This window comes from Aotus nancymaae, unplaced genomic scaffold, assembly GCF_030222135.1.
Source record: "Aotus nancymaae isolate 86718 unplaced genomic scaffold, 86718_ANA_hifiasm-v0.15.2.pri h1tg000032l_0, whole genome shotgun sequence".
Lineage (NCBI taxonomy): Eukaryota > Metazoa > Chordata > Mammalia > Primates > Aotidae > Aotus > Aotus nancymaae.
The window spans coordinates 11,753,515-11,774,514 of record NW_026988445.1 but is presented as its reverse complement, the minus strand read 5'-3'; the positions used below and the strand labels follow the sequence as shown (position 1 = coordinate 11,774,514).

The window sequence follows — 21,000 nt, the reverse complement described above, 5'->3', positions numbered from 1 at the left end:
CTCGGCTTACTCCAACCTCCGCCTCCCAGGTTCAAGTGATTCTCCTGTCTCAGCCTCCCAAGTAACTGGAACTACAGGCGTGCGGCACCACACCCAGCTAATTTTTGTATTTTTAGTAGAGACGGGGTTTCACCATGTTGGCCAGGATGGTCTTGATCTCCTGACCTCGTGATCTGCCTACTTCAGCCTCCCAAAGTGCTGGGATTACAAGTGTGAGCCACTGCGCCTGGCCACAGGTCAACTTTCATACCTATCTCTGCATTCAATTGAGCTATTCTTACCTCAGAAAAGTCTGGAAAACACAAGGACACACGTTTCATTAGCTATCAGTGTGATGTCATCATGTCATCAAATGTCATGTAGCTACTGGAAAACTCCATGTATACTTGTGGAAAAAACGAGTGCAAAACACAAATAAAATCTTAGTACTGTAAAAAAATCAAAACTTTAGATCTTATGAACTCTGTGACAGGATCTTGGGAACCTCTCTGGGGTTTCTGGACCACACTTTGAGAACCTGTGCCCCAATCCTGAATAATCGCATGACCACAAACATCAGTACTAAACCTCATGTGGGGAAAAAATAAACTTTTGTTATTGAAGGAAAGAAAAAGAAGTGTCTATGTGTGTGAAATGAGGGCAACAGAGAGAGCTAACTTCACAACTTAATAGGAAGTTAACAGATAGTATCAAATAGAAGAAAATCAGCCCAAAGACTTGAAAGTGATGCCTCTGAGGAATAAAAACTGGGGACTATAAAACTATTTTTTGTTGTTAAAACTATTTGACACTTTATTTTACTTATTTATTTTTAGATGGAGTCTTGCTCTGTTTCCCAGGCTGGAATGCAGTGGTGTGATCTTGGCTCACTGCCACCTCCATCTCCTGGGTTCAAATGATTCTCCTGCCTCAGCTTCTCAAGTAGCTGGGATTACAGGTGCTTGCTACGATATCTGGTTAATTTTTCATATTTTTAGTAAAGACAGAGCTTCACCAGGTTGGTTCATCAGAGTTCACTTGAACTCTGATCTCAAGTGATCTGCCTGCCTCGGCCTCCCAAACTGATGGGATCACAGGAGTGAGCACAGCACCTGGCCTATTCAATATGTTAAATCATCAGATCAGTAGAAAGTGGATTTAAAAATAAACTGAGGTACCCTCTAACACAACCTTGTAGAAAAACACTTCTTGTCTCTGTAGACTCTACAACCCTGTTGATAATTTCTGAGAAGAAATTATTTTTTAGCAGCAATATATTTACAAAGACAAAAATTAAGGTCAATTACTGCTGTAACAATTTTCAAGGTTCAGTCTAAATTACTAGTTTTGCTGCACTGGATCTAGCTAATTTCTATTAGGGCTTAGGTATCTTTTAATAATCTATAAACTCACATGAATATGAGTGCTGGCTAGTGTAAGTATTTAAGTACTGACTGGATGATGAGAATAAGAATAAATAACCAGATAGGGCCAACTAAGGAAGACTTCACATGACAAAAGATTTGAATGAGGCTTTGAAGGAAGAGAGGGCAAAGGCTGCTAAATTAGAAGTAACGGCGTATGCAAGGGCACAAAGTCTGGAATGAACAAACCATTGGTAAGCAAACTACTTCCTGAGACAGATGAGATGTGTGGGTCAAGCTGAGAGGAATAAAATTTACCATGTTTTAAGTAGAGAAATCAGATGAAATAAGTAACTTTAAAAAGAGAATGAATGGCCAGGAGTGGTGGCTCACGCCTGTAATCCCAGCACTTTGGGAGGCCGAGGTGGGCAGATCACTTGAGGTCAGGAGTTCAAGACCAGCCTGGCCAACGTGGTGAAACCCTATCTCTATTAAAAATACAAAAATTAGCTGGGTGTGGCAGGCGCCTATAATTCCAGCTACTTTGGAGGCTGAGGCAGGAGAATCACTTGAACCTGGAAGATGGAGGTTTCAGTGAGCCAAGATTGCACCAATGCACTCCAGTCTGGGTGACAGAATGAGACTCTATCTCAGGAAAAAAAAGGAATGAGCATCCTTCTGCAGAAGTTGAACTTAATAAATAGAAAAGAAGAAAAGAAAAGAAAAAGACTACCCATCTTTTGAAAGATCTGGTATCAGGACAGCTGGCTGGTCATTTTCTACAAGCACTATCATATCAGGACTAAAGCTATGGTTCTGGAAATTTCACTGGAGATAGTGAAATAGATGTAGATGAACCCCAAATGAAGTGAAAGAAAAAAAGCCTTATAAATGGAGCCCTGACTGACATTTATAATTAAAAGCTGATAAAAGATTAGAGAACAGAAGGTCACAAAGACAAATCAGAATAACACCACGCAAGCCAACATCAAAAAGATTTTAAACATAGCCAGGTGCAGAAGCATGAGACTGTCATTCCAGCTTCCCAGCTACTTGGGAAGCTGAGGTGGGAGAATCACTTGGGCCCAGGAGTTTGAGGCTGTAGTATATGATGATCACACCTGCACTACTTCAGCCTGGGCAACATAGCAAGACCTCATCTCAAAAAAAAAAAAAAAAAATTAAGCATTAGGCAATATTATAAGAACAGAACAGTATTTAATGTGGCACTTTTCCTGAATGTTCAAATGTTCAAGGTGCACTGACTAACCAATAGCACAAAAACACAAAAGATCATACATCTTTTGGCTGGGTGCATCACCTGAGGTCAGGAGTTCAAGACCAGCCTGGTCAACATGGTGAAACCCTATCTCTACTAAAAATAGAAAAATTAGCTGGGCATGGTGCCTGTAATCCCAACTACTTGGAAGGCTGAGGCAGGAGAATCGCTTGAACCTGAGAGGCGAGGGTTGCAGTGAGCCAAGATTGTGCCACTGCGCTCCAGCCTGGGTGAGCGAGCAAGACTGTCTCGAAAACAAAACAAAACAACAAAAAGATCACCTTTTGTTTAGGATTCAGAAAGAAGTCACATCTGGAATAAAGAAATATACTAAATTTCCCCAGGGCAAGCAATTTAATGGTAACTGCTGATAAGGTATGCTAACTTGTAACTCAAAATTATCTCATTTAAAATGTAGCTCTAAATTTAGGAGTACTTTAATAATTTCCCAAAGCTAAAGGGAAGAAATTTTATTTCCCTGGTGACTACAACCAAATAAAAATCCTAGCAATTTGGCAATATACCCATGACAGTAAAATAGTCCTGAAGCCTAATATATGGAGCCTAAAGATGATGACTATGTCCAAAACTATCAGGGCATGGAAAGAATAGGAAAAGTATATACTATAAAAACAAGAGGGAATGAACGGAATAAATCACTGTATAACAAAAGATAAACAGCTTGGGCTCCTGCTACTTGATGTTCTACTGTAAGAGAATAAATGTAGTTTCCTTGGTTTCGTTAATTACTTCAGCCAGGCACAGTGGCTCACGCCTGTAATTCTGGCACTTTTGGAGGCTCAGGTGGGTGGATCACTTGAGGTCAGGGGTTCAAGACCAGCCTGGCCAACATGGTGAAACAACGTCTTTACTAAAAATACAGAAATTAGCCGGGGGTGGTGGTGTATGCTTGTAATCCCAGCTACTTGGAAGGCTGAGGTGGGAGGATGACTTGAACCTGAGGGGTGGGGGCTGCAGTGAGCCGATTGTGTCACTGCCCGAGACTTCCTCAAAAAAAAAAAAAAAAAAAAAAAAAAGGCCATGAAAACCATGTTTCTCCTTTTCATCATTTTCAAACCTAAGTGGTTAGTAATGAAAAATTTTCTTCACTTGTGTCTGTTTTTAGATTTGTTGTGCCACCATGGTCCTTCTTCATAATGCAAGACATATAGGTTATACATTTGTGAAACGTGTGATTTTCCTGTTTAATCTGTAATATCAAGTCTTTTTTTTTTAGATGGAGTTTCACTCTTGTTGCCCAGGCTGAAGTGTGGTGATGTGATCTTGGCTCACTGCAACCGCCACCTCCCAGGTTCAAGTGATTCGTGATTCTCCTGCCTCAGCCTTCCAAGTAGATGGCCTTATAGGTGCCCGCCACCACACCTGGCTAATTTTTTTGTGTTTTTAGTGGAGATGGGGTTTCATCATGTTGGTCAAGCTGGTCTTGGAACTCTTGACCTCAGTGATCTGCCCACCTTGGCCTTCCAAAGTGCTGGGATTACAGGCATGAGCCACCATGCCCCGGCCTCAAGTCTTAACTGATTATTTAAAAAAAAATTTTATTTCGTTTTCTTTCCTTTTCTTTTTTTAAAATCTTAACTGATTCTAAGATGCACATTTTTAAACATGGCAGTGAAATAAACTTACGATATATAATGTCTCAAAATAAGAATTGGCAGCATTTTTTTTTTCTTAGATGCTTTGAAATACAGTATGTTCAACTCTGATTTTAAGATGCTATGGAGGCTCTGAGACATGTTACCAATTTAATAAAAAATTTTCTGGGGAAAAAAGGCACCACCATGATAATATACATACAAATTGATCAAGATGCATTCTGATTTCAAAAATGTTAAATATAAGACTCTTTTTTTTTCTGTTTTTTAACATGGAAAGGAGAACAATATGAGACTCTTATATCTTAGAATCAGAATTATTGCAATGAAACCCGATTTATTTATTTATTCATTTACTGAGACAGGGTCTCCCTCTCTTGCCCAGGCAGGAGTGCAGTGGCACGATCATGCTCACTGCAGCTTTTACCTTCCTGGGCTCAAGCAATCCTTCCACCTCAGCCTCCCAAAGTGTTAGGATTACAGGCGTGAACCACTGTGCCTGGCTGGAACCCAATTTTAACAGGTATTCATCATTGTGCAAGATAAACAAATAAATAAAATGTATTCATTTGGTACTCTACAGTTCTTAAAGGATCACAAGCTGATTTGGCTGCTTATTAGACTCCAGAACTGAAAGGAACTTAAAGACATCAGAACCTATCCTTTCTCTTTAAAGTGAGAAAGCTGAGGCCTTAAGAAATTATGTGATTTGTCCAAGGTCATTCAGCTATTCAGCAGCAAAGGGGAAACTAAGAATCCAGGTCTTCTAATTTGTGCCATTTTAAATTTGGTGACCCACAGCTATATAAACTGAAATAATTATCCTATTTATTTCAAACTGATTAGAGTCTCAACTGATGCTCTACTGTTACGGAACTGCTGGCACTACTCTAAAAAGTAGGACTTCTTGAGGTAATAAGGGATTTTTAAGGACATTAATAGGCACTCTCACCACATTGCTAAAGGTTACACAGATGGAGCTAAACCAAGATCTTCCTATAATCCTTCCCAAGTTCAAAATCTTAAACTCAATCACAAGGAAAAAATTAGACAAATGTGAATTATAGAACATTTTATAAGCCATCTGGCCCAGTCTTCAAAAAGTCAATGGCATTCATTGTAGTGGTGGTGGGGGGGCTGTGAAAAAAAGTCAATGGCATGAAAGAATAAAAAATGTGGGGACAATGTTCTAGATTAGAGACCAATCCTTAATTAGATTGGAGACACCCCACCTCAAAGAGCTATAAAGAACATTTTGGGGACAACTGAGAAATCTGAATACAAACAATAATGTTAAATTCCCTGCAAATGATGATACTGTGATTACATAAAAAAAAGAACTTGGGGAAAAATATCACTATTTTCATCTTACTTTCAAATGGCTTAGTAAAATAAATGTTTGTGGGATAAAGGCACATATATATACATTCAGGAGAGAGAGAAAATGAGCACACAAGTGAAAGAGATAAAAAGCAAATGTGGCAAAAATTTAATGATGGATGAAAAATCATTTAAAAAATGAACAATGAATGAACCATAACCATTCTGGCTCTTCTCTTGTCCTGTTGGCGTTTTCAGTGAACTCATCTTAATTTCCCTCACCTAAACATGGATACAACTTGCCACCTCTTCCAAAAGAATACTTTAATCTTTACAAAAAATTCTATTTGGATCCGAAGCAGGAGAATCACTTGAACCTGGGAGGTGGAGGGTACAGTGAGCCAAGATCACACCACTGTCCTCCAGCCTGGGTAACAGAGTGAGACTTCATCTAAAAAAAAAAAAAAAAAAAAATTCTACTTGGTCAAGTGTGGTAACTCATGCCTATAATCCCAACACCTTGGGAGGCCAAGGCAGGAGGGTCTCTTGAGGCCAAGAGTTTGAGGCTGCACTGAGCTGTGATCTTACCATTGCACTCCAGAGTAGGTGACAGAAGAAGTCTCTTGTACAGATTACCTGAGCTCACATCACTTGTATCACTATATCGTGTGTGTTGTATATATACTACACACATATATGTATGTGAAATTCTCAATCATCTGTTAGTAGAGTTACAACAAATTTTAGATTCTCTGGGTATCTACCCTAGATATTCAATTTTAATCTCAGTCTGAGTGTAACAATTAGGAAGAGTTTGCTCTTAGGATTTCTATAATGTATCCTAACAACCACATAAAAAAGCCTTTCTGATTGTTCTCAGTTTTTGATTATCTGTACCATTATTTTCCTCATTAATATACGAATTAAATGTTGACTAAAACAAAGGAACCCTGACGCACAACTGTAAATGGTTATCTTGTTAATTACACACTGGCTACAGATCAGTGTATCAATCAATTTTAATACTCCTAAGAGTTTTCTTTAGTCACTCATTTTCTTAAAATGGTCTTGTAAAATGTTAAAGACATTCCAGGGTGAATGAAAAATGTAAAAAAAAAAAAAGTTCTAATCTCCTCTTTGGAAGTAAATATTAAGTAACTGATTTTGCAACACTATTACAGTTTATATAGAAAACACTTATATTTTCTATTGTTTATTCAGAGTAGTGAAATGTTTTTTAAGAGCTACTTCATTTATTGAATAATTACCAAGTATATTACATCACAGACTGTCTAAGGCAATTGGAAAACAGGCTCCTCCAAAGATAATTCCAATGTAATAAGCTCAATAATAATGCAATGAGAACTTAGAAATATTACCCAAAGTTCACAGAAGCATTATAGAAGGCTTTACTGAAGTACTAACACTTGAGGTATATGCCAAAGGAACACATATTTTCAAGGAGAGGGAAAACAGGTAAAAGCATGTGTTTGGTGAGGCCCAAGATATTTGGGAAACTGAACGGCTTGATGCTTGTTTCAATCAATCTTAAGTACAAGATGCTAGAAATAGGTGTTTTAGGGAAACCTCTATTAAAGGTTACCTTTTGCTCCCAGTCTCAAAAGCTATGAAATTGGATTTATATGCACAGGACATCCTTTTAATATAGTATTTTTTTCTTCAATATTGTAAGAATCCATACTACTCGGTTTATCAGGGTATGCAGATATAGCTGGTCTCTTTTATGAAATAATGATTAAAGGATGGAAATTGTTTTGTTTTTTAAAGTACCCTTATTTGCTCCACCCACCAAAAGCTGTCAACCCTGGAGGTTCTCAAAAACGGTTTCTTAAATCTGACTGGTCTGTGAAATAAAAAAGTTTGGGGGATAGGAAGACAGCTGAACACTAATCTAGAAAATTTACAATTTCACATATTCAAATTCAAGCTTATCTGAGTCCCTCTAAGTCATTATTCTCCAATCACTTCATTACTTTACGCATTGTTTTTTTCCTGTTGGGAATGCTCTTCTTTATCTTCAGGAGGTCTTTCCTGATTAAATCCTAATTGACCTCAACACTCATATTCACTGTCTTTGCATTTGTTATACTGGTGCTGTGTAAGTGTGCTCAAGGAAGGTGTGTATACCTTCTCTTGATGATGATACTGTGGACAAGGTTACTGACTGAACCTGTGAGAACAGAATTAGCAGGAAGAATGAACTGCTCCCCAAGAGATTATAATTTCTTACCTGTACTTAGGTACTCACTAATAAAATCAACAGCCTGAAGAGACGGTAGGGGAAAAGAACAAGGAAAAATCAGCAATAGAGTATATTCTCTGGAATATAGCAACACAGAGCAGTGGTTCTCAAAGTGTGGTTTGGATGATGAGAGATCCCTAGGGCCCCTAAGACCCTTGCAGGAGGTTTGCAAGGCCAAACTATTCTCAGAGTACCGAGAAGTTATTTGCCTTTCCACTCATTCTCTCACAAGTATCTAGTGGAATTTTCCAGAAGCAATATGACATGTACTGACATTATTGTTCTGACAGCTAATGGAGTATGTTCTGTATATTCTTGTGTCTTCTATAATTTTCCAAGGTAAGTTCTCTGGGTCTTCAATAACTTTTAAAAGTGTAAAGGTGGCCGGGCATGGTGGCTCATGTCTGTAATCCCAGCACTCTCGGAGGTCGAGGCGGGTGGATCACGAGGTCAAGAGATCGAGACCATCCTGGTCAACATGGTGAAACCCCGTCTCTACTAAAAATACAAAAAAAAATTAGCTGGGCATAGTGGTGCGTGCCTGTAATCCCAGCTACTCGGGAGGCTGAGGCAGGAGAATTGCCTGAACCCAGGAGGCGGAGGTTGCGGTGAGCCGAGATCCCGCCATTGCACTCCAGCCTGGGTAACAAGAGCGAAACTCCGTCTCAAAAACAAAAACAAAACAAAAAAAAACTGTAAAGGTATCTTCAGACAAAAAAACCCTGAGAACTCTTGTGTAGAGTGAGAGATACAAGGAAGACAGCTTGCCTACTTAAAAACAAAACAAAAAAAGAAGTAATGGTTCTTCATTTTCCTTCATATTTCCTACCAACCAACTCACTCTATAACTAAAATTTTCTAACATATTTGAAGAAAAGATCTGAAAGGAACTATAAATAGGTAACAGATTTAATTAGCTAAAGTGCTCTAGAGAAATATCTTGAGACAGAAGCATATATTTATGTATTCTGTTGATGACTGGAAAATTTCATTCTAGAAAATAAGCAAGAATTCTCAACTTAAACTTTAAATCAAATTTATGTTCTGAAGCACTAATAGGATTCCAATTAAAATAAGAGCTCCAGTTGAACCAGAGGAAAAAATTTGATAGTATCTCTCTAAAACATCTTTTAAAAGTCTCCTGTAGGGCAGGTAAATTATATAATGCAGTGTTTGAAACAGGATGATTTTTTTTCCATTTTTATATTGTGCTTTAAATAAATAGAAAATTTTTTTTTTCCCTTTTTATACTGTGTGGTAGCTCACGCCTATAATCCCAGCACTTTGGAAGGCTGAAGTGGGCGGACCACTGGAGCCCAGCCTGGGCAACACAGTGAAACCTCACCTCCACAAAAAATACAGGAGGTCAAGGCTTCAGTGAACTGAGATCACACCACTGCATTCCAGCTTGGGTGACAGAGGGAGACCTGTCTCAAAATAAATAAATAAATAAATAAATAAATAAATAAATAAATAAATAAATAATTTAAAAAGCTTCCTATACTTATTTTTTAGCAGGTAAGAATATAATGCTCATAAGCCAAAGTTATATAGATTCAAAGTTCGCCCTGATCTGCTCCCTAAGGTAGGATCTCACTTTTTTTTTTTCTGAGATGGAGTCTCGCTCTGTCGCCCAGGCTGGAGTGCAGTGGCACCACCTTAGCTCACTGCAGTCTCTGCCTCCCAGGTTCAAGCGATTCTCCTGCCTCAGCCTCCCGAGTAGCTAGGATTACAGGCACATGCTACCACGCCTGGTTAATTTTTTATATTTTTGGTAGAGATGGGGTTTCACCATGTTGGCCAGGCTGGCATGAAACTCCTGACCTCAAGTGATCCGCCCGCCTTGGCCTCCCAAAGTTCTGGGATTACAAGTGTGAGCCACCACACCCAGCCAGGATCTCACTTCTTAACCTTTGCCACTTGTTTCAAAGTCTCTTACCCACCTGCCAAGAGGGCCTGGGTGACATACTAATGCTGCATCAGCACAAATTTGTCTGTTTTACTGGAAAAACAACTCAAAGTACATGTTTTGCCATTTCAAAGGTTGTGTTCAGCTAAATAATTTTACATTGGAGGAGTTAAATATTTAAGGAGCAATTTCCATGAAACCAGGAGTTCCAGACTCAGGGTACATTTTTTGATCAATAGCCAATGGTAAAAAAAATCCAATTTATTTTTTATTTTATTTTTTGTTGAGATAGAGTCTTGCTCTGTCACCCAGGCTAGAGTGCAGCAGCATGATCTCAGCTAACTGCAACCTCCACCTCCCAGGTTCAAGCAATTCTCCTGCCTCAGCCTCCCAAGTAGCTGGGATTATAGGCATGCACCACCACGCCTGGCTAATTTTTGTATTTTTAGTAGAGATGGGGTTTCACCAGGTTGTCCAGGCTGGTCTTAAACTCCTAACCTTGTGATCTGCCTGCCTTGGCCTCCCAAAGTGAGCCACTACACCAGGGTTTATTTTATTATAATTTTTTGAGATGGTGATCTCGGCTCACTGCAACCCCCACCCCTCCCAGGTTCAAGCAATTCTCCCACCTCAGTCTCCTGAGTAGCTGAGATTATAGGCATCTGCGATCACGCCCAGCAAATTTTTGTATTTTTGTAGAGGTGGGGTTTCACCATGTTGGCCAGGCTGGTCTTGAACTCCTGACCTCAGGTGATTTGCCCACCACGGCCTCCCTAAATGCTGGGATTACAGGTGTGAGCCACTTCGCCCAGCCAAAAATCCAATTTAATAAGGCATTCACATAGTCCCCTGGAAATCAATTATTCACGGTAAGAGGAAGCAAAGATTATAATCAATTAAACAGTACAAATAACTGAAAAATGTTATTGTAGCAATTTCAACCTATAGCAAATCTTTTAAAGAAAATACAGAGTAATAAGTACATGGATTGTGTACCTGTTGTCTACATTAGGTGCTAAGCATAGTTATAATTGAGGTCTCAATAGGACAAGTAAATTGAGAAGCAGGAAAAAAAAGTGCCTGAACAATACGTAAACTAGCTCACCAGCTACCCAACAGCTGACATTTAGCTTTATGAAAACTAATTCTGTTCTTAATATTACTCCCTTCAAAGCATATCCAGCTTTAATTCCACTCAAAAATATACTTACAATGAAGGGAACTATGTAATTTATATGTCAGATAGCAGCATATACTCAAGTCCCTTGATTTTTTAGCAAATGATTCTTTAGGTATAAATGGCTACTTAAAAAGGCATGTATAGCACCTAGGCACTGTCCTTTGACTGCCAATTTCAGAAAAGAGCATATTTAAATTAATGCTGACACCTAGAGGCAAGAAAGAACATCTTTATTTTATAATGCTACCTGAATTGTACCTTCCAAGCAAAGACCCTTCCAAATCCCCACAAAAGATTATCCATTTAATCTATTCAAGAATTATCCATGAGCCTTAAGTAAAGAAAAAGAGAATAGTTCCCCATTACTAAAAAATCATATTTGCAGATGTAAAACAGGGCAGAATCTTCTCCTGGGGGTGGGAAGTGGTACCGAAGGGACTCCTTATGAAAAAATCTGAGTTTGAAATTATAAATTTGTAACCTTAAAAGGCCAGAAAACTGCTTAAGAATGCCGCTGAGTATCTCAGCTGACAGAGATGTCATTTATTCATAAATTGTGGGATATGTGTGAACTCTGGTTATGACAGGCTGGTTCTCCCGTCCAACTTTAAAATTGTTTTAATTTTTTAAAAGTAAAATGACCAACAAACAAATAAAACTCACAGTTTTTCTTAACACTTAAAAAACAGAACTGTGAATATTCCAAGCTTTACAAAGCCATTGTCTGGCTGAATGGTTCAATTCAATCAAATGTTATATGCCCAATTTTCCAAATACCATAAATGTACAGCGTGAATTTTGATCAAACGCCATTCTTTTTAACAATCTGAAGGAATATTTAAGATTCTACATGAAAATCTAGGATGAAAATGCTTTGGAAATTCAGAGGCAATCAATTGTGAAATATCTATTTTCAGATGAAGAAATGTTCCATCCTGCAGACTGGCATGGTTGAACTGCTGTGTTGACTAGAAAAAAAAACTGGCCATCAGTTTGAATTAATATTTATAAGTTCTCTTTTAAAAATAAGTTATTATTTCCTTTAAAAATGCCATTATAATCCACTTTAAACTGGAGGTGTAAGACTACAATATGGAATATAGAATATTAAGAAAATGTTATACACAGCACATTCAGAAATATGTCTTTGTCCTCTTAAAAACAACCCCGAGCAGATTTAGCTTCTCCACAGAATCGGTTTGCAATCACTTCAAAATGTCCACCTCCTTCAATTTCTTTACCACTTAAAGATAATTTCATTGAAAAGCAGCAAAATATCTGACTGACATTCACCACACCTTCAGTCAAACCTCTGGAGTGAAGTAAAAGCCCAATGGCAAATTCATTCTTTATAAACATCACTGACTGAACTATTTTGATTTTAAGGTATAAAGAAACCTCTCCTACAGCAGGTGGGTGGGCGTTAAGTCATTAGTTACAAAATAAACTGCAAAAGAGAAAAAACCCCGTCAAGGGGTAAGTTGCTTCATTACGGGTGGGAAGCAATAGGATGAAGCAAAGCGGGAATGGTCATTTCCCAAGGCTCTACTTTAGTGGTCAACTAGGGCGCTGGGGCTAAGACTAAGTAAACACGTTCGAATTCTTCGGAACCTCTACCTGCTTTGGGGTAACTGAGCCACCCTACTCAATCTTCTCGACAAGGAAACTTGGGTGGTTGAGACGGGGAACAATACGTTATTCTTGCAAGACAAACCAAGCCTGGCTGGGATCATCTGCCTACTTCTGAGTTTACTCCCCTAACCCAGGCCGGGTGCTGGAAGCGGTATACAAAAGGCAGGCGACAAGACCTCTCAGGGTCCACTCTCAGGCTAGGCGGAAGCTGGAAAGACCAACTCCGCTACCCCTCTGCAGAGGGCCCGCTTCCGGGCGGGGGGCAAGGAGCCCCCAAGACGAAGTTCCCTCAGGAAGTCACCCCAGCTCCACAGCTAAGACGCAATCGGGAACCAGCCCACTCCTGCTGACGGACGCCAAGGGAGAGTTCAGGACGGGAGCGGCGTCCTCCCGGATCTGTAGGCGGCAGGGGCTCGCGGGGGTCTCCCTCCCCGGGGAACGTGCTCCCTTCTCCTCCCCTCCTTAAGACCTCGGCCCGAGGGAGAGGGAGGTTGGGTTCCGCAGGGGCCTCACCAGACGAAGCTGGCTAATTTCGTCGTAGGACATAAAGCTGAGGATGTTCTCGATGGCTACGATGGGCAGCGCCACAAGCGTGTTGTTTTGAGGCAGCTGGTCTGGAGCCAGTGCCGGCGCTGGGAGCGCCTGGGACCCCGGCTGCGGGTGCTGTGGCGGAGGCGGTGGGGGCTGTCGCTGGGTACAGCCGGCGGCCAAAGAGGAGCCGCCGTCACCGTGGCCACCGCCTCCTTCCTCTGCCATCCGCTCCTCCGCCGCCGCCGCCGCCGCCGCCATCTTGGGGGTTTGATTCCTTCCCCCCCAACTGCAAGGGGAACAGGGACACTTCCGGTGCGTCACTTCCTCCTCCTGCAGCCGCCGGGGAAGGGGTACCTGGAAGAAAGGGGAGGAGCCTGTGGGATAACAGGCTGGGAGAGACTCACACGGTGCCTTTCAAGTGGAAGTGAGGGAAGATCATGTAAACCCCAAGAAAGGTGGTCATCCTAGACCCTTTTGTCTAAGATTAGTAACTACTTGAGAGCAAGGGAACCCTATTTATTAAAATGAACTTCACTGGGGCAGTTTTCTTAAAGAGCTTCCTGACAAAGGATGATAAAGATGTTGCCTAATAAATGTAGATGGAAATAATGTAGAGTAGCACCATTTTTCAGGAATCATAGAAATGATTGATTTAGGCAAATAAAAAGGGATGAAATATCGCTAAGAACTGCAACATGGATGAACCGTGAGAACATATTAAGTGAAAGAAGTTAGACACAAAGGACCACATATTGTATGATTCCATTTATATGGGATGTCTGAAATAGGCAAATCCATAGAGACAAAAGTAGATTAGTGGTTGTCAGAGGCTGGGGGGACTGGGGAAAAGGGGGGTGACTGCTAAAGGGTGAAGGGTTTCATTTTTGGGTTGATAAAAATGCTCTGTGTTATATGTAAATTTTCAGTGCCGCAAAAGGAGTAGCACTTGAATATAAATGTCCTCAGCAAGGCATTTTACTTCTATAGAAGGGTGCATCTCACAGATGGAGCAATGGTGAGCACACATCTGGACAAGGGGAGAGAAGGAGTTCTTATTACTGACTCAGGTAGCCCCTACTGCTGTGTCATTCCCCTATTGGCTAGGGTTAGACTGCACAGTCTAAGCTAATTCCAACTGGCTATTTTAAAGAGAGCAGGGATATGAGCCACAGTGGCAGAGTGGGTAGTTTGGCAGGAAGGATGTTTACAGGACAGGGCAGAGCAGGTGACCAGAGGTGACTCAGGTCAAAGCAGGTGACCAGAGCAGGTGATCCGGATGAGTCAGAACGGAGCAGGGAACTGGGGAAACAGATATGAACTACTTATTAGAACTGGTGGAAAAGGTTGTTTACTGAAACTACAAGGAAGTTAAACTTTAAAATGGAAAATTAAAGAATAAGAGAGCTGAATATACTGACATTGATTCTTTGAAGAGAAACTGGAGTTCACTATATCTAACATCTGGAATTAGTGGTGATGGTTACACAACAGTGTGAATATAAAACCACTGAATTACTATATACTTTAATGAATTTTATTATATATAAATTATATTCTAATAGCAGCTGATTTAGGCAAGAATCATCAAAAGGTACTAAAACTAGGAGGTAAACATGTGATGAGGAACATGATATTTACATAGTCTCAAAATAACTCCCCATAAATTATATATTATTTACAAAGATGAAAAGAAATAATTTACAAGGCTGAGCATGGTGACTCACGCTTGTATTCCAGCACTTTGGAAGGCTGAAGAGGGAGAATCACTTGAGCCCAGGAATTGGAGACGTCTGGTCAACATGGTGAAACCCCGTCTCTACTGAAAATACAAAAAATTAGCTGGGCATGGTGGCACGTGCCTGTAATCCTAGCTACTCAGGAGGCTGAGGCAGGAGAATTGCCTGAACCCAGGAGGCAGAGGTTGCGGTGAGCCAAGATCGCTCCCAGAGCGAAACTCTGTCTCAAAAAAAAAAAATAAAATAAAATTAGCCAAGTGTGGTGGTGGCATCTGTGGTCCCTCTGTGGTCCTAGCCCAGCTACTTAGGAAGCTAAGATGAGAGGATTGCTTGAGCCACAGGAATTCAAGGCTGCAATGAACCATCAGCCCACCACTGCACTCCAGCCTGGTGACAGGGTGAGACCTGTCTCAAAAAAAAAAACAAAAACAGGCCGGGCGCGGTGGCTCAAGCCTGTAATCCCAGCACTTTGGGAGGCCGAGGCGGGTGGATCACGAGGTCAAGAGATCGAGACCATCCTGGTCAACATGGTGAAACCCCGTCTCTACTAATACAAAAAATTAGCTGGGCACGGTGGCGCGTGCCTGTAATCCCAGCTACTCAGGAGGCTGAGGCAGGAGAATTGCCTGAACCCAGGAGGCGGAGATTGCGGTGAGCCGAGATCGCGCCATTGCGCTCCAGCCTGGGTATCAAGAGCGAAACTCCGTCTCAAAAAAAAAAAAAAAAACAAAAACAAAAACAAAAAAGAAGTTTACGATAGAGAAATTTGGTGGACACCATCATAACCAAACAATCAAGACTAACATCACAGTTATAGGAGGAACCAATTTCATGTGCCTATTAACATGATACCCTAAAAAGCATAGCCCTTCGGCTCTACCTGGCTTGCTCTCCCCAGCTACGAGTGGGCCGCGCTCTCCCCTTGAGTGCTTGGTGCTTTCTGCGTCCTTTCACGCTGCGCCTGCGCGGCCCCGCCTCGCCCCACGCGCGGGCTCCCGCTTCGGTTTCCTCAGACCTGCTGGCAGCACCCTGATCTTTTCCCTATCCGGCCCTGCCCGGGCGCCAAAACCATGCTCTACTATTCTTTTTTCAAGTCCCTTGTGGGCAAGGATGTGGTCGTGGAACTCGAGAATGACCTGAGCATCTGTGGAACCCTCCATTCTGTGGATCAGTATCTCAACATCAAACTAACTGACATCAGTGTCACAGACCCTGAGAAATATCCTCACATGTTATCAGCGAAGAACTGCTTCATTCGAGGTTCAGTGGTCCGATACGTGCAGTTACCAGCAGACGAGGTCTACACACAGTTGCTGCAGGATGCGGTAAGGAAGGAAGCCCTGCAGCAGAAACAGTGATAGCTCCTCCTCCTCTTCCCCTCCCTCTGTCATTGGTGACCCAGAACCCCAAGTCCCAGCCAAGCACCCCAACTCTCAATACTTAAGCGTCTTTGTTTGTTTGTTTGTTTTTACTAATGATGGTTTTGTGGGTTTTTTAAAGGGATGAGTGGATGAGAGGAATAATAGGGAACAGCTATCCTCTGTTGAGAAGGGGAGGATAAATAGGCTGGGAAACTTCAAAGCCTTCCCAGTCCCCAGCACCTGCCTTTCTTACTACTTCCCTGGAGATGGTGGGAGAGTTTCCTAAATATTTCCAGGGCAGCATGTGATTCATTTGGTGATGGAAGGACTCTGTCCCGCATCGGGAATAAAATTTATGATGCAAAAAACAAAAAAAAAAGGGCACAGCATAATGTAGTATTCATGCAAAAAAAGCACATGCGTTGCGTTTGAGGTAGACGTTGCTAGATGACTGGCCAATAAATTATTCAAAAGTATTAACTTTTTGAGAGATACAGGCTAAGGGTTTGTGCCAGATTAAAGGAGACTAAAGAGACATGGCAACTAAATCTATGGGTGATCCTGGATGGGATCCTGGATTAAGGGAGAAATAACTATGAAGAACATTATTGTGACAACTGGCAAAATTTAAAAACAGACAGCATATTAGATGATATTGTAATCATATTAAATTTTTCAATTTGGATATTGTATTATGGTCATATAAGAGAATGTCTTTGTCCTTAGGAGATACATGTTGAAGAATAAGTATGCTTTGTATTATTGCACTTTGCTTTTGTTGTGCTTCTCAGATATTGTGTTTTTTTTAATGAATTGAAGGTTTGTGGCAACCCTTGAGCAAGTCTCTAGTTGCCATTTTTCCAACAGCATGTGTTCACCTTGTTTATAAAGGTCACATTTTGGTAATTCTTATGATATTTCAAACTTTTTAAATTCTTGTTATATCTGTTATGGTGAGCTGTGATCAGTAATTATTATTACTATATATCTTTTTATTTTTATTTTTTATATATTATATATCTCGCTCTGTTGCCCAGACTGGAGTGCAATGACGGGATGATGGCTCACTGCAGCCTCCACTGCCCAGGCTTGATAAATCCCCCAACCCTGGCCTCCTGAGTAGCTGAGAGGTGTGCACCACCACACCCAGCTAATTTTTGTATTTTTTGTAGAAATGGGGTTTTGCCACATTGCCCAGACTAGTCTTGAACTCCTGTGCTCAAGCAGTCTGCCCACTTTGGCCTCCCAAAGTATTGAGATTACAAGAGTGAGTCACCACGCCTGGCTGATCAGTAACCTTTGATGTTACTATTGTAATTGTTTTGGGCTGCCACCAATCATGCCCATATATGATGGCAAATTTAATCAATACATGTGGGTGTTCTGACTGGCTGCTGTTCTCCCATCTCTCTTCCTCTCCTTGGGCTTCCCTATTTCCTGACACACAAAAATATGGAAATTAGTCCAATTAATAATCCTGCAATGGCCTCTAAGTGTTCAAGTGAAAGGAAAAGTCACATGTCTCTCACTTTAAATCAAAGCTAGAAATGATTAAGCTTAGTAAGGAAGGCATGTTAAAAGTGGAGATAGCCAGATGCCGTTACTCATGCTTGTAATCCTAGTTGTGCGGGAGAATCACTCGAACCTAGGAGTCTGAGGCAGAGGTGAGCTATGATGGTGCCACTGCACTCCAGCTGGTGTGACAGAGTGAGAACCCATCTTTTTTTTTTTTTTACAAGACGAGGTTTCACCATATTGGTCAGGCTGGTCTCAAACTCCTAACCTCAGGTGATCCACCCGCCTCAGCCTCCCAAAGTGCTGGGATTATAGGTGTGAGCTACCGCGCCCAGCGAGAACCCATCTTTTAAACAACAACAAAAAAGAGGCTGGGCACGGTGGCTCACACCTGTAATCCTAACACTTTGGGAGGCCAAGGTGGGTGGATCACCTGAGGTCAGGCGTTAGAGACCAGCCTGGCCAGCATGGTGAAACTATGTCTCCACTAAAAATACAAAAATTAGCTAAGTGTCGCATGGTGGCGCATGCCTGTAATCCCAGCTACTCAGGAGGCCGAGGCAAGAGAATTGCTTGAACCCGGGAGGCAGAGGTTGCAGTGAGCCTAGATCGCACCATTGCACTCCACACTAGGTGACAGAGCAAGACTTAGTCTCAAAAAAAAAAAAAGAAAGAAAAAGAAAGCCAAGATGGGCCAAAAGGTAAGCTTCTAGTACCAGTTACCCAAGTTGTAAATGCAAAAGAAAAGTTCTTTTTTTTTTGAGACAGAGTCTCACTCTGTCACCAGGACTGGAGTGCAGTGGTGCAATCTCAGCTCACTGCTACCTCTCCCTCCTGGGTTCAAGCGGTTCTCCTGCCTCAGCCTCCCGAGTAGCTGGGATTACAGGTGCCTGCCACTATGCCCAGCTAATTTTTTTGTACTTTTGGTAGAGATGGGGTTTCACCATGTTGGCCAGGCTGGTCTTGAACTCCTGAACTTGTGATTCGCCCACCTCGGCCTCCCAAAGTGCTGGGATTACAGGCATGAGCCACCGACCCCAGCCAAGAAAAGTTCTTAAAGGAAATTAAAAATGTTACTTCAGTGAACACGGGAATGATAAGAACATGAAACAGCATTATTGCTGATATGAAGAAAGTTTTAGTGATCTGGATAGAAGCCATACCAGCTTGAACATTTCCTTAAGCCAAATCCTAATCTAGAGCAAAGCCTTGACTCTCTTCAATTCTGTGAGGGCTGCGAGACGTGAAGAAGCTACAGAAGAAACATTGGAAACTAGCAGAGGTTGGTTCATGGGGTTTGAAGACAGAAGCTGACTTCACAACACGGTGCAAGGTGAAGCAGCAAGTGCTAATGTAGAAGCTGCAGCAAATTATCTAGAAAATCTAGCTAAGACAATTGATGAAGATGGCTACACTAAAGGACAGATACTCAACATAGATAAAACAGCCTTCTGTTAAAAGAAGATGCCATCTAGGACTCACATAACAAGAGAGAAGTCAACGCCTGGCTTCAAGGCTTTGAAGGAACAGGCTGACTCTTGTTAGGTGCTAATGCAGTTGGTGGCTTTAAGTTGAAGCCAATGCTCACTTACCATTCTGAAAATCCTAGGACCCTTAAGAATCAGGATAAATTTACTCTGCCTGTGCTCTATCAGTGGAACAATAAAGCCAGGCTGACAGCCTACCTGTTTACAGTATAGTTTACTGAATATTTTAAGCCCACTGTTGAGACCTACTGTTCAGAAAAGAGATTCCTTACAAAATATTACTGCTCATGGACGATGTACCAAGTTGCCCAGGAGATCTGATGGAGATACACAGATAAATTAATGTTTTTAGGCTTGCTAACACAGCATTCATTCTGTAGCCCATCAAACAAGGTATGATTCCAAATCTTATTATTTAAGAAATACATTTCACTAGGCTAAAACTACCATAGATAAATGATTCCTCACATCTATGGTCATACTACACTGAATGTGCCCAATTTCAACCAAGCATGATTCCTTGTTGGACCTGGATAAAGTCAACGAGAACTTTCTGGAAAGGATTCACCATTCTTTTTTTTTTTTTTTTCCACAGAGAGCTATAGATCATTGTTTATTCAACCAGTCAATCCTTTAAAAATGGGCATTTAGGTTGTTACAATATTTTGCCATTACAAATAGTGCCATAATAAGTAAACTCGTGCATATATTGTTTTTTGTTTTTTTTTTTTTGTTTTTTTAAAGAAAGAAAGAAAGAAAAAGAATAAAGAAGAGGAGGAAAAAGGAAGAGAAAGAGATAGAGAGAATGGGAGTATTGCTTTCTTGCCCAGGCTAGAATGCATTAGTAATGGGTATTGAAAACCTCTTTTATACCAATAATTATACTTGATGTAAACAGGAAGGAATAAGGGAAGAAAATAACAAACGAGCAGCCAACCAATATTTCATTTAAACCTATGAAATGCTATGCGATTACTGAGGAGTGATTTACTTACAATTATGTAATCACTTATGGAATAGGTGTGAGGTGGTAATGTATGTTTTGTGTATTTGAAGTGGAGAGTTCTTTAAGTGTTTATTAAGTTTACTTGTTCCGGGTCTGAGTTCAAGTCCTGGATGTCCTTGTTAATTTTCTGTCTTGTTGATCTATAAAATCGTTAGCTCTTCTTGTTACATTGATCCTTTTGCCATTATGTAATGTCCTTCTTTGCCTCTTTTGATCTTTGTTGCTTTGAAGTCTACTTTATCAGAGGCGAGAATTGCATCTCCTGCTTTTTATTTATTTGTTTATTTTTACTCTCTGATTGGTTGATAAATCTTCCTACTTCTCTTTGTTTTGAGTCTTTGTGTATCGTTGCATGTGAGATGGGTCTGGATGCAGCATACCAATGGGTTTTGGCTTTTTATGCGATTAGAATATATATAACTTTAATACTGGCATTTGATGCTAGCTGGCTGTTTTGCCCATTAGTTAGTGTAAATTTTTCGTTGTGTTAATGTTCTTTTCTTTTTGATATATTTTTGGAAAGGCTGATATTGGTTGTTCCTTTATATGTATAGTGCTTCTTTCAGAAGCTCTTGTAAAGCAGGCCTGGTGGTGGTGAACTCTCTAAGTACTTGTTTGTTCGCAAAGGATTTAATTTTTCCTTCGATTATAAAGCTTAGTTTGGCTGGATAGGAAATTCTGGGTTGAAAGTTCTTTTCTTTAAGAATGTTAAATATTGGTCCCCACTCTTTTCTGGCTTGTAGGGTTTCTGCTGAGAGATCTGCTGTAAGTCTGATAGGTTTCCCTTTATGGGTAACCTGACCTTTCTCTCTGGCTGCCCTT

General features: G+C 40.8%; 2 protein-coding genes across 2 annotated transcripts in view; one reads left to right on the top strand and one right to left on the bottom strand.

Moving 5' to 3' along the window:
• The window catches only part of FBXO28 (F-box protein 28), a 45,093-nt gene extending 31,743 nt beyond the window's left edge, over positions 1–13,350 (bottom strand). The window contains exon 1 of the mRNA XM_012459753.2: positions 13,056–13,350. Coding sequence (XP_012315176.2) covers positions 13,056–13,331 — 276 coding nt within the window. The 5' untranslated portion in view covers positions 13,332–13,350. The remainder of the gene's footprint in view (positions 1–13,055) is intronic.
• Positions 13,351–15,873: 2,523 nt separating this feature from the next.
• On the top strand, positions 15,874–16,170 carry LOC105722035 (U6 snRNA-associated Sm-like protein LSm2). Its single transcript, XM_064383463.1, has one exon. The coding sequence runs from the start codon at positions 15,880–15,882 to the stop codon at positions 16,165–16,167; it is 288 nt and encodes a 95-aa protein (XP_064239533.1). The 5' UTR covers positions 15,874–15,879; the 3' UTR covers positions 16,168–16,170.
• The last annotated feature ends 4,830 nt before the right edge of the window (positions 16,171–21,000 follow it).